This window comes from Gekko japonicus, unplaced genomic scaffold (assembly GCF_001447785.1).
Source record: "Gekko japonicus isolate JY-2015 unplaced genomic scaffold, Gekko_japonicus_V1.1 scaffold36, whole genome shotgun sequence".
Classification (NCBI taxonomy): Eukaryota; Metazoa; Chordata; class Lepidosauria; order Squamata; family Gekkonidae; genus Gekko; species Gekko japonicus.
This window is the reverse complement of record NW_015164182.1, coordinates 182,633-197,597: the sequence shown is the minus strand read 5'-3', so window position 1 is coordinate 197,597 and position 14,965 is coordinate 182,633. Positions and strand designations below refer to the sequence as shown.

At 42.5% G+C, this 14,965-nt stretch overlaps 2 protein-coding genes across 6 annotated transcripts in view; one reads left to right on the top strand and one right to left on the bottom strand.

Moving 5' to 3' along the window:
• The first annotated feature begins 402 nt into the window (after positions 1-402).
• On the top strand, positions 403-9,497 carry RBBP4 (retinoblastoma binding protein 4). Of its 3 annotated transcripts, none has more exons than XM_015408063.1 (12): positions 403-648; positions 1,993-2,140; positions 2,820-2,965; positions 3,596-3,769; positions 4,626-4,741; positions 4,829-4,989; positions 5,147-5,273; positions 5,420-5,497; positions 7,065-7,141; positions 7,228-7,285; positions 8,132-8,242; positions 8,684-9,497. In XM_015408063.1, the coding sequence occupies exons 1-12, from the start codon at positions 633-635 to the stop codon at positions 8,747-8,749; spliced, it is 1,278 nt and encodes a 425-aa protein (XP_015263549.1). In that variant the 5' UTR covers positions 403-632; the 3' UTR covers positions 8,750-9,497. The 3 variants fall into 3 exon arrangements, with proteins under 3 accessions (XP_015263549.1, XP_015263548.1, XP_015263550.1); XM_015408062.1 differs by lacking the exon at positions 403-648 and adding an exon at positions 815-903; XM_015408064.1 differs by lacking the exon at positions 403-648 and adding an exon at positions 936-976.
• A 108-nt stretch (positions 9,498-9,605) lies between these two features.
• SYNC (syncoilin, intermediate filament protein) overlaps positions 9,606-14,965 on the bottom strand; it is a 17,325-nt gene continuing 11,965 nt past the window's right edge. Inside the window, exons 3-5 of one of the 3 annotated variants that reach the window (XM_015408081.1) lie at positions 11,718-11,842; positions 11,480-11,568; positions 9,606-11,027 (exon numbers count right to left, since the gene is read on the bottom strand). In XM_015408081.1, coding sequence (XP_015263567.1) covers positions 11,017-11,027; positions 11,480-11,568; positions 11,718-11,842 — 225 coding nt within the window. In that variant the 3' untranslated portion in view covers positions 9,606-11,016. Of the gene's footprint in view, positions 11,028-11,127; positions 11,569-11,717; positions 11,843-14,965 lie in introns of those variants that run through there. The other 2 variants (XM_015408083.1, XM_015408082.1) reach the window with 2 other exon arrangements.

Genomic DNA, 14,965 nt, shown 5'->3' with positions numbered 1-14,965 from the left:
ATGCTGCCCTCCCTCAGCCTTTGGCATACAAAGGACGGGAACATACACTACAAACACTTAGAAAGTTTTATTTCGTCCTAATGTGAAGCGGAGTCATTTCTTCCTCCCATTTTACCCAGGTGCTGAGGTAGTAACAGCCCCCCCTCATTCTTGCAGAACCCCTGGTGCTTTCAGCCCGCATGCCTTCACAGAACAGTTCCGCCGCGTTCACCCCAACCTGCCTTACATGAACGAAAATGGCGACTCGCAGGGAAACTTCAGCCAACGACTGCCCTCTTTCTAAGTCACCGGCGGCAAGGCGCATGGGCACTTTCCCCCTTGAGGCCGTCCACTCAACTCCGCCCCTCCACCTTCGTCGGGAACTCGTGATTGGTGGGGGGGCTTCGGCAGCTGCTCTGCGATTGGTTGGCGTTGGCGCGAACCATCTCTTGCAGTTGCTGTGAGGTAATTTCCGAGAGGCGAAAAAGGACTTAGGAAACAATAGAGTGGTGTCGGCTGGTTAGGCGCGGGAGTTCAGGGAGGCGAAAGAACGGTTGGCGGAACAATTCCTGAGGTGAAAAGCAAACAACCCGGGATTCAGACGTAACGTCGGCAGCGTTTTATCGCCTGCCCTGCAGAAGATAGTCCCCATCATGGCGGATAAAGAAGGTAGGAGAAGTGAGTGCCGAGGGAGCGAAGCCGTGCTAGGCCTCGCTCCTCCTTCCCCCTCCCTGCGCGCGGGCCATGGCGGGTAACATTTAGCCCAATCACCGCAGCCCATTCCTGGGTCCCGCCCCCCCGTGGTTCTCCGCTGTCCAATCTGGTGCGTCACGGGCCCCCGCCTGCGTCCTTTTTCCTCGCTTCCATCGGAAATCTCGGAGACACTGGTCGTCATGAGGTGGGGAGGGCTGCCGGGCCGCTCAGGTGGGCGACGGCGGAGCTGTTCCTTTCCTCTTGGCTTTGCCTTGTTTAGCAAGTTTGGAGTTTAATTCAACAGGTGAAGAGGGGTGGAGGAAGAGGGTTCTTTCACCTGATGAATTACTCAGCCTGACCTGCTACTAAAGTGATAGACACGAGCACGTGTGGGACGTCTTGTAGTTTCAGCGGCACGCTTTTTGAGCGTTTTAGTTGTTTATGTTATTGTTTGCTTGTATTTGCCACTGAGAGCCGAGGCGGATTGTACAGTGTAAATTGGTGAAATCAATAGGATGAGATGTCTTTAAGAAATGTGATAGGGCTAGGATTGCAGAAGTCTGGAATAGAGCATAAAGTATTAGACACGGTATACACCTGTCATCTTAATTATATTTGGCATTTAGGTACTGTGGTGAACTCTGGGGTGTAGGGCAACAACCATGGAAAGCAGGCCAATGATACAGCCAGGGGGCTGCATTTTGATTTCTGGGTTACAATCATTCTCTGGTCAGTTTTAGTCATCCCTGCACTATAGCTGAGGTAACAGCCAGATACTTTAAGCAGGCCACATCTTAGCTGAGGGGATCGCCACAACCCAAGACCTCCCAGATGAAGATTTGCCAGTATGCAACACCAGTGCAGGGCTTCCTTGTTGTTGCTGCAACATGATTTAAATTTTAATAAAGTATATAACTGAAATAACTCTGATTACCTGTGGAAAACCCGGTTTTTTTGCATCCTGTTAGAAGGAAAGTGCTTGTGGAATTTCATATCTACCTTTATAAAGGGTGTGACACATCTATCAAATTGGGCATTATTGGCCTAGTACAAATAACTTTGTTTTCTTAAGGAAAAATATAGTTAAATCTGTTTAGTTAAAAGAAAGTCTAGTTAAAATCTGGTGATGCTAAATTGGGGGTGTGATAATTTATAGCAACATATTTTGAGGCATAGGAAGGCTCTGGTAAACAACATTAGTCTAAAGGTAGGTATCCTCAAACTGTAAATGTCTTTTGCTGAGTGAAAACTGACTTTTGTTCATAAGACAGTCATCTTTCAGGCTTATTTTAAATCTGTGCATTCTTGTACAATTGCTAGCTGCCTTTGATGATGCAGTGGAAGAACGAGTGATCAATGAAGAATATAAAATATGGAAAAAGAATACTCCCTTTCTCTATGATCTTGTAATGACCCATGCTTTGGAGTGGCCCAGTTTGACTGCTCAGTGGCTTCCTGATGTAACCAGGTAATTCTCACTCAGCTTGTCTCATTTTGATGAGCAAAGACATTCCCTGTCAAAACTGTCAGTATTTTCTGTTGCTTTTTATTTTTCAGTAAATGAACAGCTCTTGTCAAATCAATAATGTTGTTAATATGAGCTGCATTAAGCATCTTGGAAAGTCAGGATATAAAAATAACTTGATTCAATAATGATAGTGCAGGCCACAATAGGAACATATCCTGCACTTCAAATGGCTGCCCTGTCCAGTCCTCAAGTATGTTAGGGTGGCATCTGTATTTAAGATGTTCTACTTGCCCTTCCACTCCAAGAAAAAGACATACTGATTGAAAGCCAATGTAATCCCTTCCTCCTTTTTCTTTTGTGTTCTAGAGATGATGGAGCTTTTCTGGAAACTACAGAGAAAGATGTAAATTGTTTTTTTAATGAATAAACTCAGTTAAACTCTTGGGGAAGAAAGGCTGCGTACTTGGGTGTCAGGTTTTCTGCTTACCTAAAATATGCCTGTTATTATTATTGGGTAAGCAAGTGAAGTTGACTCCAATTCAAAATTTCAAGGGTGGAGGGATAGGGACCATTCTTATTTGCATGAATTATGGGACCTGGGCCCATAATGTCAAAGCTTAAAAAGCAAACAAAAAAACCCCAAACCCTTTTCCTTTGACTATTTTTTATGGCATTGCAGACCTGAAGGAAAAGACTTCAGCATTCATCGGCTTGTTCTTGGGACTCATACCTCTGATGAACAAAACCACCTTGTGATAGCCAGTGTTCAGCTCCCTAATGATGATGCACAGTTTGATGCCTCCCATTATGATAGTGAGAAAGGAGGTAAGTGAAAAAAATAAGAATGAATGTAAGAGTCTATGTCAGATTTTTGTGGCAATATTTTCCCTTGTTGCTGAACTAATAAGCCATGGATTTCAGAGTAAGCTGTTGCTGTTAAACCAGGGAAAATCTGAATGGAAAAACGGGCTGGTTTTGTGTTCAGGAAATGTCTTTCCTGAAACACTTCGTATTTGTGTTTCAAAGAAAGGATACTTGTATGTAACATAAAGAACTTCTTGTGGTGTAGTTTACTGGGATAGTGTTTGTCATTGCATAGCCTGGCTCGTTTGCAATGCACATTTTTGCTTCCGTTTAATGTTTTTAAACGTTTTAAAACATGCATAGCTTTGTATATTCTAAATCAAAAGAAATGCAGAAAACTAATAAATATCATGCTCTTAGGTGGTGGTTCTGAGAAGAGTTAATTAGAAAAATCTTCTCGCATCTAATTGTCTATAGATAATTTGGAAAACCAGTGTCTTGTTTTTCCATAGTTAAGTTACTTCTGCTTTATTTTATGTTCAGTTTTCACCCTTCAGATCTAGAAGCGTGCACTGAGATTCTTGATGTTTTAGTCCCCTAGTTTGAATTACTTGAGCAGAGTAGATATGACAAGTGTCTTTTCCTTTTCAGAGTTTGGGGGCTTTGGCTCTGTTAGTGGTAAAATTGAAATTGAAATAAAGATCAATCATGAAGGAGAAGTGAATAGAGCACGTTACATGCCCCAGAATCCATGCATTATTGCCACAAAGACTCCATCCAGTGATGTACTTGTGTTTGATTATACCAAGCATCCATCTAAGCCAGGTATTTGCCTTACATTGCCTTTTTCACATATGAACCCTGTGGATTAAACAGGTCTCATAAACTTCAAGTGCTATGTGGGGAGGATACCCTCTGAGTGTGGTTAATTCTGTTATAGGAATGTCCTTTTAAGCAATGATTTTTAGTTTAATTGGGTGGAATTCTGACCAGGATAGTAAACTAGTGCTCAGCCCAGATAAAGTACTTTAAGCCTGATATCCAGAGACTGCTACAATGTAGTCTTCAGCTGATTTATACCCTTCTAAGCCCATTGATCTAGTGGGTTTAGGAGGTGTTACTGTTAGTCTCACAAATGAATATTTGCTAGCTAGACTTCATGCTAGATCCTAACGTAGTGTAGCTATTGCTGCTTTCCAGTGTATCCAAGCTTGGAGGGAGTTCCTGGGGATTCTCAGTTGTCTGGAATAAAACTGATACAGCCCTATGCATGCTTTCCTTATTTACATTAACTGGTTTTCTAAACCATCACAATTTTCCATTGTGTTACATAAAAAGTAACATGTTTTTTAATACATGAATTAAAGTTTGTGATTTGCAAGAGCTTTTGAGATTATTGGGAGCAAAGCAAAGAAACTGCTAAAGAAAACTAAGAGTTATTTAGGAAAACTGAATATATATTCTAACACATATTAATGTAGGCTGCTGAAATCTGTGCCTCTGCACAGGTCTGATTACTAGGGATAGTTTTTGAGTACCCATTTAGTTTCCTAAATGGCAGGTACAGGAGTTGGCAACTTTGGGACTGAATTAAGAGCTCTCTTTGTATGTTCATACTCCATGGTTACGTGTAAAGCTGCAGAGATGGATTTAAGAGACTGCTGATGTGTCCTTTTTGCAGACCCTTCTGGTGAGTGTAATCCAGATCTTCGTCTTCGTGGGCATCAAAAAGAAGGCTATGGCCTATCGTGGAACCCAAATCTTAGTGGCCATTTGCTTAGTGCATCTGATGATCATGTGAGTGATATATGCGTATGAGCTATGGATGTCTACCCCATAAATTATATTTTTGATCTGAATGTTTGTTTTTTTGCCCTCTCTAAGACTATCTGCTTGTGGGACATAAGTGCTGTTCCCAAGGAAGGGAAAGTAGTGGATGCCAAGACCATCTTTACGGGTCATACAGCTGTGGTGGAAGATGTTTCCTGGCATTTGCTCCATGAATCTCTCTTTGGATCTGTTGCTGATGATCAGAAACTCATGATGTAAGCAAAGTATCTATTCCACTCAAACTGAATTACGTTGATCTTTATTTTAAAAAAGAGAGTGGGTAGAATAGGTGTTAATAACCATTATTGTGACGAGTGTGTCTGTCAGTCTATCAGAAGAGTTCTTCTTATCCTGAACTCTCTTTATTTGTAGCTGGGACACCCGATCGAACAATACTTCCAAGCCAAGCCACTCCGTAGATGCTCACACTGCTGAAGTGAACTGCTTGTCTTTCAATCCTTACAGTGAATTCATTTTAGCCACAGGATCAGCTGATAAGGTATTAATCCAGAGTTCACAGAGTATTGCTAAATTCAAGGGGATGTTCATGGAGCTGTTTGTGTGTGGGAAACAGTTGTGAAGGGTGTCTTTGGATTCTTAGGTTGTATGATGAAACAATTAACTCTCTCTGGTTTTCTTGGTCAGACTGTTGCATTGTGGGATCTGAGAAATTTGAAACTGAAGCTGCACTCTTTTGAGTCACACAAAGATGAGATATTTCAGGTAAACTAGTATAATATCATGGGATTTCTTTTTCTGATATATGTTTGATAAGAAGGCAGTTCCAAGAGGGTGTTAGAACTGGATGTACTGTTAAAGGTACAGGCTGAGTGGGTTGTTTTTATTGTTGCTTCTGTGTGTGATAACACAGCTGTGTATGGTAATTTAGCTGCTAGCAGAGTAGCTAAATGATTTGGAGGTGGGTTTTCTATCTAAAACATGATTATGGTCCTTCAGTGGTAAAAGAAGAGAGTAGAAGAGTAGGAAAAAAACTACTAGAGTGATAATGTTTAAATGGTATATTCAGTGTATAAAACACTGAAAGTCATGGAGAGAGGATTAAGGTATGAGGAAGGGTAAAGGTACCAATTCCTGTATGGTTCAATGTATAAATTATCTGCATGTGTTATGGTTGTTCTATTGGAAAAGCATAGGGATGGTCATGAATCGGGAAAATGGAGGTTCATCGAGGGTTGTGAGGTTTCATTAACTTGGATGAACCTCCCCCCGGTTTGCGTATTGGTTCGGTTCGTAGAGCTTCCCTCCCTCCTTTCTGCTGGCTGCCGCTCCCCAAGGCCAGCAGAATGGAATGGGGGGGGGGGAGATCTTCCGAGTGAACTCGCTGCTTAGAGTTCACTCAGCAAAAGTCATTTAAAGGGCCCATTCCCTTTAAATTGCTTGCATCCATTAGGCTGAAATAGCTGCAAGCCATTTCAGCAATCTCCCACCCCCCCTCCCCCCCCCCCCCCCCCGCTTGGAAGTGGGGTGGGAGTGAAAGGGATCGCTGAAATGGCTTGCAGCTCAGAAGGTATTTAAATGCCTTCTCAGTTTACTTGTGAGTTATGCTGCCACCACAGTAGTGGTGGCGCAGCTTGCGAAAAACCATTTAAAGGGATCCCTTTAAATAGTTTTTGCAAGCTGTGCAGCCATGGCAGCGTGGCTTGGAGAAGGCATTTAAAGAGACCATGTTCTCTTTAAATGCCTTCTCCAAGCCCCGGCACCAGCATTTCTGCCAACACGAGCCACACAAACCCACCTGGAAGGTTTGTGGGAGGTTCATGTGGCTCATGATGGTGTGATGGCACGAACTGAGGTTCATGAACCATAAACTGGGCCCAGTTCGTCACAAATTTCAGTTTGTGTCCATCCCTAGTAAGACATACCTTGAAGGATCCATGGAATTCACAGAATAGCTGTGGGATTATAAAACACCTTGAACAGAAAGTTTCTTCCAGAGGAAGAAAGACCTGTTTTAATGAAAATTTAAATGATGTAAAAATATGTGCTAGCTTTTTGAAGTGTGTGTGTAGGAAAGAGTAAAGGGAATCTTTTTTTGCAGCTAAAGGACCATTGGATTGATATTTCTGTTCACTAGTTAACAACTGATCATGACGCTCTGGTCGTCAACCATTGCAGAGTATTGAATAGAGCAGCTTTCAAGAGGAGAAAGCCAGAATCAAGGGGGAAAGATGAAAACAGCTTCTATGTACAATTCTTGCTTGTTACATCAATTGCATAAAAGCAAGATAAGGAGGTGGCTTAACTCTTTATGTCATTCTGATCCATACAGGTTCAGTGGTCCCCACATAATGAAACTATTTTGGCCTCTAGTGGAACTGATCGCAGGCTAAATGTATGGGATTTAAGGTGAGTCTCAGTGTACTGCTCTGTAGATGTTGTGTTTTGCCAGAAATATTTTCCTTGCGTCTCCAATTTATTGTCTTACGTTTCAGCAAAATTGGGGAAGAACAGTCTCCTGAAGATGCAGAAGATGGTCCACCGGAGCTTTTGGTTTGTTTATTTTTCATTTGAAATTTGTTTCTCTCCTTTTCCTGTCTGCTCAAGGCAGCTAGTAAACAAGTACATAATTTATTTGTGTTGCTACTGGTCTTATCACCACTCCCCTTGCTTTGGGTTGCAAAACTAAGTGATACTGGTTCCTTTAAAACTGGGTGTGGTATATGAATGAAATACTGGGAGCTGTGACACCAGGACTGCTCAAACCTGAGAAGGGATAGAGCATTGGGTTTTCTTGGCCTTGCAAAGTGCGTGTGTATTTTCCTTTGTTTCCTTAAATGACTTTTTCCATTTTTTCCAAGAACCACTAGCAGATGTGGTGAACTCCCCCTGCCCGCTTTCGCTTTTTCATTTCACTACCACCAACTCAATCTGTTCTCTGCCTGTCCAAGAAACAGGAAGACTCTTCCTGAGTATAGAGTACAAGGAGGCTTCCCTGGCCTTCTCTCAGTTCTGTTGATTTATCTCTAGGTGTTGTGAATTAGTCAACTTTTGCAGTTTGCGGGGGGTGTGTGTGAGAGACATGGGTAGATAGTAAGGAGTTTTAATCTTGCCGAGATTTACTGATCTTGGACCCAGCGTTTCAAACAAAGAGGATTAATATAGCATTATATTCCAGAATCCATTTTTGGATTTTATTCTTAAGAAGCTGCTTGTTGAACCTCATCTGAAGATTGTTGTCTCTCATGTTAGCTAGTCACTTTGGTCATCCTGATAATGGGTGATAAGGTTTTCAAAGTTTTTTGTGATCCTGCTCTGGATGAATTCTCTTTTTTGAGCACTGTATACTTCAGTGACAAAGTCTGTCTGTCTGTCTCTCTCTCTCATTTACAATGTTAGTTTATTCATGGTGGTCACACTGCAAAGATATCCGATTTCTCCTGGAATCCCAATGAACCATGGGTAATTTGTTCTGTATCAGAAGACAATATCATGCAAGTCTGGCAAATGGTAAGTACTTGGTTGGTTGACTATTTGAGTGGGAAGTGGTTGCTAAGCACTGTGACTGTCCACTGTTTAAGTTCTTGCTGGCTTTTCCAGTACTTTGCAGCCTGTTGTCATCCAGTTGTTGTGCTCCTGCCACAGTTCTAAGCTGTGAGAAGTTGCACTATGTATGTGTGTTTTCAAAGATATGTAGATTAGGTCAACGTTTTTCCATGTTGGAATAACGTGCAGTTAACACTGCATCTTGTAGGAAGACAGGTTCTTTGCAGTAATAAGTACCAGAGTAGAACAATAATTCAATCTTTATCTGAACAATGTGTAAAATTATTACTGGTTTGCAGACGTTTTGTGTTCATTAAAATGCTATTTGCAACTGCATTTTGTAGAAATTTCCCTCAGAATGGGAAACTGCGTATTGACCAAATAAACTTACCTTCCTCTTCATAGGCGGAGAACATATATAATGATGAAGACCCTGAAGGAAGCGTGGATCCGGAAGGTCAAGGATCCTAGAAGTTTGATCTCTTTTCTTTTTTGCTGTTCTTTTCTCCCTTCCTGTTATTCTCCCCCTGTCGTCTCCCACTTTTCCTGAATTGTCAGCACTGGTGCTTGAGAGAGACAGGCACCGTATTCACACAACTCATCTGTAGATAACAGTCCATCAGCCTTACTTTTAACCCAGAAAGTGAACAATTTCTGTTGAAAGTTGAGGGTTTGGTGTGACATGAGTTATTATCACACAGTGGCTTTTTGACCATTTTCCTCCCCAAATGTTGGTCGAGCCAGTATGTGCACTCTATTGGGAGGTGATTTTAGGGAGGTGAGCTACTATCAGTGACTGAGGTGTGATTCTGTTGTTCCAGTTAATACCTGAGTTTTTCCCCATCACATCTCGGTCCTTCAATCCTTTTTTTTTCTTGGATGGGGCATCTCAGGATGTGGGTATGAATATGGTAGATCATATCTGCTCATCACTTTGCACTCTTGGGTGTTTCTTAAACTGTTCTAATGTTATAGTTTCCCTCTGCTTTCTGTGAAATGTTTTGGTGTTTATCTTGGGGGACCACCAGATTGTCTAAGAAATTCATTTCATGTTAGTAGTATACCACAGATGGCATGTCCAGTATTCTGGAAGTACACAGTGGTAGCTGGTATATGTAAAAAAAAAATTAACATGTGAATGACATGCTCCTCCCCTTGTGTCAACACCTGTTCTGTGAGGGTGAACTGTTCCACCCATTTAACTCTTCATGACCCCTGCAACTGCTTTAAACAAAATAAATTTTGGTTTTCTATGTAATATGTTATGTTTCTTTAACTTGAAGTCTTCTGTTTTCTGGAACCAAACTGAAATTCAAATGGTGTGGATTCTAATACATTACAATTCTGCTGGTACAAGGAACAGTCTGGAACATTTTGAAATGATGCAGAGAATACTTTGCGACTGGGATGAAAGATGGAGAAAACTCAAGATTAAAAGTGTTCTGTTTTGGTAGGAATTTGAGGAACATACTGGTGCTGATGTGTTGACAGGCGTCAACATTACCTATCCTAAGGACTCTATGTGCCAGAACAACAACTACTAAAATGTAGGAATTCTGTTCATTGCCAGCAACTGGCAGCAGAAAGTCTGTTTAATAGATACTATTTGGAGGTTTGCTGCCTGTGCAGATAAGGGGACTGCTCTGCTTCCCCAGCTCAGGGTTGATTCCCACAGCTCCTTGTTGGGACTTATTTTAAACTTGGATTGTCTCCTTTGCCAATGTGGTTTGAAACAAGTCCCCAGAGAATGGTGTGTTATCAGCTCTCTGTTACTTCACAGAATCTTGAAGGCCAGCTAGCAGAGCCAGGCTTCTTGGCATTTCTCACATCCCTATCCCCTTTCTTTATTGTGGAAAAGAGGGAAGCTTCTGGCTGGGTTTGGCCTGCCCAGTCAGGATCTTTAAACAGTATGTCCTGTCCCTGTGAATATATGGCTTAGCTGCACGTTCAGTGTTGATAGTAGTAGAAGTTTCAAGGAATGGTGAAGGCATGTGAAGCCACTGTTTCCGCAGTGTTTAAAGTACCAGGAACCTGTTGAATCTTGCAGGTTCTCTGTCTCATGCCTGTAGAGTTGCACAAAAGAAAGAACTTAGTGTTTCTGGATGAAGACAGGTGCTCCTGCAGCTTTTACTGAGGCAGAGTGTAGAGTAGGCGGAGACATACCTGATTCAGACTCAGTTCAGGTAGTAGACTGCTGCTGATGGTGTCTTCAAGGCTTGGGGCCAATACAGCCCTGGTAAATAGATTTTAGTCACTCTAAAAGTGTTCTTGTATTTAAAAAATTTAATGTTTTACTTCTATCTCCTTTTCTATAACATGTCAAAGTTACAAGCAGATTCCTCATTTTCAAATAATTTTTTATACCAAAGGCCAGTATTGGTACACTTGCCAAAACATTGGCTTTGTACCATCTTCGGCTTCAAAATGTACATAATGCTTATCAATTGACAGTCCGACCAGTGCAAAGTTCCAAACTTCAGAAGTTCATTCAAAGCTCTTTTCAACTCTGAATTGAAAAAATAACATAATTGAAAAAATAACATAATTGAATTTTCAGATGCAAACCATCATCTAGCAGTCTTGTCTTGTTAGTCGCTGCTAGATTTCAGGCCTGCTCTTGTCATTCTTAACAGTGAGACTGCATTTTTAAGTATATATATCGCTATAAAAAGTCCATGGTTACAATTTTCAGTCTTTGTCTTGATTTGCTTCTGACTTGCAGAGTTGTCCATATATTTCTAAGCAGTCTCTGTAAGGATTGAAACTGGGTCAGTAGTTGCTCCAGGAAATAACAACTCATGAGCAAAACCTAGATTTTAAAAACTATTCGGAGAAGAGTTACTTGAAGACGACTTAGATGACTTCTCTACACATAGGAGCTAAAAGCATGAGACGGCTGTACTGCAAATATAGTATTGGGTCCTATGGATCTGGTCCACTAATGGCGGCACTGCATCAGTGGAAAGCACCTTACACCAGAGGAGAACACCGCGTTTAATGGAAGTAATCTTTACGAGCCAACCCACGGTGCTGTGTGGTGGTGAAAAAACAAAGGTAGCTACTTCACTAAAAAGGCTGGTATTGTCTAACCACCTAAAGTGGACTGTTCTAGACAAAATGTACAAATGTAGAGCAGAGGAACATGCAACTTTTAATAGTCATGAAAAATACATATGTGTGAGGATTAGAATGATTACTTACCATGCCTGGAAGAGAAATTTATGTGGAAATGTGCACTACTGAATTGTTTTCTTGCTGGGGTTGCTGGAGAAGTCATCAAAAATACTCTCCTTGGTGGTGCAAAAGCAGTGTTGTTAGACTGTACCCAAAGTACTCCGACAAACGTTTCTGGCATTGGCAGCTCTGTGTTGTGTTAATTGCTAGCTAGCTGCCTTGAGTTATAAAACCAAAAGATGGGAAATGTTTTAATAACACCTACTTGTAGATAGATAGCTCCTGGTGCAAGCTGGTCTTCACCTCCTCCAATTCCTTGTACTTGTGCTGCTGGAGTTTTACTCCATTCCTCAGCTCTCTCAGCCTTTCTTCCATCTCCTCTACCTGTTCCTGCAGACATGGAGAAAAATTGGCAATGAGATCTTTAAACTGGCCTCTGCTTCCTGTTCTTTGATCACGGCCAAAGACTGTTATTTTAACAGCTATTTGGGATGTTGCATTTTCCCAACAAGATGGAAGTTTCATATTGGGAGGAAGACAAACCAGAAAAAGGAGTGGATCCTAAGCTTCTTGACTAAAATTGATACATGGCCCAAAAGAGCTGGGCTAAGAAATAATTCCATGCCTGTGGCAAATTTATTTTTTGTAATACTTTATTTGGATTCTGCTGGATGTGAAAATGTGAAAGCCACATAGGTTTTGAGGTTTTAGTACCCTGACCAAAGGAACTCATTAACAGCCCTCTAGGCTTTGAAGATTTTGGCCACCATTTTAAAGCCATCTGTCACAGCCTTGGCCCCCTAATCCTGGGGGGGAAGGGGTGGAATGAGAACAGCCCTAAGCCTGGTAGCAGCACAGAAACACTGGAGAAGCAGAAAGGAAGAAGAACCTCAGTGGTGGAGGAGGTCTCCTTAGGAAAAAAAGACCTACTTAGGAGTAGACAGAGAGGCAGCAGCTGGAAGTGTCCAGAACAGGGAGAAACAGCCCAAGCTAAAGGAGCTGAAAGAAGAAGCAGACAGCTGGGAGGGAGAGTAGCCCGCCAGGCTTGGGGGCTTTATAGTCTGGAGAGATCTCACACCTGTTATGGGCCTGGAAGGGGATATTCCTGACCATGGGTGCAACAAGTAACATCTGCCTCAGAACAGGGCAGTCTAGCTTCCTCATGACTTAATGCTGCAGGAAGGGTGCAGCAGCCTGAGGCAGGAGCTACATGACTTGGTGAAGGACCCATGGTGAGAAAGGAGACCTAGACCCTGAGTGGAAGCAAGTGGAAATGATGAGTGAACTGGCTGGGCTACAGATAGCCATGTGGTCGACATCTAACGGCGTAACCACGGGAACTCCATGAGTCGTGTGATCGGGCTGCTGCGCTTTACTTTGCTCCGGGGCAAACAGCCACGCCTCACCCCCGCATTATCTGGCCGGTGTGACCGGGGCCAAAGAACCTCAAATGGCTTGAAAACCTGCATTTTTAAAACTTCTGCTTCTCTAGTTGCATCCAGACATGATAAACTGTGGTTGGTACAAAAACCAAATGTAAGCAACAAATCCTGGTTAGACATAAACCTTTGTTTATCTGCTTCTTGCCTCCTCTCTGCTCAGTGGAATGGGTGTCTTCACCCCGTGGATCAAAATACTCAGGGGGAAACAACTACAAGGGGTGATGTTACAGTGTTAAAAGGGGATTAGATAGATTCATGGAAGATGTCTAACAATGGCTGCTAGCCATGGTGAGTGAGAGGAACCTCTCCATTCAGAGGCACTAAACCTCTGAATGCCAGGGCCAGGAGAGAACATCATGGGAACTCTTGCAGGACCGGGCCTGCCTGGTCTTGAAAACATGGTGCATCAGTCGAAGACTGGCTCAGATTAAGCCCTGCTGAGATGCACGTTACATATGACTCTCAGGGTTGCTGGGGGGATGGAGGGGGAATTTTGTTTGGATGAATGCCTAATTGGCCACTCCTTTGCAGAAGACCTTTGCCTGCCAGCCTGAACACAAAAATAAGCATCTATTTATGTAGGTTCCAGGGAGCTGTCTAATCACAGGGGCTTAAAGTAAAGCTCACGGAAGAGGAAAACAGAACAGCTGGAGGAAAACAGTCAATTTTTTTTCCTACTGTGCGAGAAGAGAAGGAGATGGAAAGTGCAAGAGCCTCCTTAGGGCTCTAAACTGAAGAAGAAATTAAATGGATAAGCCAGTTGGGTGTCTTCTCACAGCTCCTGTAGCATCTGGTTCTCTTCTGCACACTTGTGGAAACCTGCCAAATATCCAGCAACATGAGAAAGGAGAGGGTTTCCTAGAACCCAGCTCTTGAAACCACCTGGCATGGCAAGGAGAGGAAAGAGATGAGCTGGAAAGAGAACAAACACCCTGAAGTGGGTTTGGTGCCTCCTGGCTCCTGCTACTTGCTGCTCTTGTAAGAACTAGTTGTGAAGCAAGCCATTTGAAATTTTTGCGTTTTCTACTATAAATAACCTCTGTCAAGGGAGGTGACTTTGCCTGGTGGATGCCACGGATGGTGGCAGCAGCTGCAAGGGCTGAGAGGCCGGTGATTTGTATGTGAGTTGAGATTGTTACACCAGGTGTGGTAAGCAGCGGATGCAAGCTAGGCTTACAAGGATGCTGGGCCATTCACAAGCAGTTCTCATTTTATAGCCACAGCACTTGCTTTTCAAAAGGGTGCCCTAACATACAAACTGTTGTTGGGTCAGAGACATCGGATTCAAAATCTGGTGCCTTTAGAAACACGGAAGTAGGGGCACTCCCTTGTTTCTCCCCAGAGTTGAGAGACAGGCTGCCTCTGAACATGGTGCCAGAGGAGACAGGCAAGCCACAGTCTTAGCTCATGTTTCGTATACTTTGTGAAACTTATTCTGTGGGGCTTTGGATCAAGGTTTGGTTTAGATGGCCTCTTCCTAACTGGGCACTTCATGTTTTATGCGGTGTTTTTTATATGGGATTTTTTTTTTACCGTAAGATTTTCTGATAGGTTGGATATTTCTATATTGTCATGTTGAATAGCTGGCTGTAGTTGCCTTTGAACATTTGATTTAAACTGTAGAAAAGCAACGAAATAAATTTTAATAGGAACCTGTCTAATCCATCTAAATTTATGATCATCACCAGTAGTGGGTTCCATGCTAATTATGTTTCTAGTATGTTTCTCGTCCTTTCTTCAGGGAGCTGAGGACAGTATGCAGGGTGCTTCCACTCCACTGAATTCTCACAAGCAACCCTGTTTGGTAAGTTAGGAAGAGAAAGTCTGATCTGCACATGTTCAGTGAGATTCACAGCTCAGCGGGATTTGATCCTGGTTCTCCCAGAGTTTAATCTGATCCCCCAACCACTCCACCACACTGAGTCTTGGGTAAAATGTGTTTTAGATATCTGTTAGCAGAATTGAGCTCTCTGCTTTGCAGAATACTAGTATAGATTTGTTGTGACTATGTATGCAAGTGTGTGTGCAGGCCTACACATGCACACAGTGATGAGCCAGCAGCAGTGGCAAA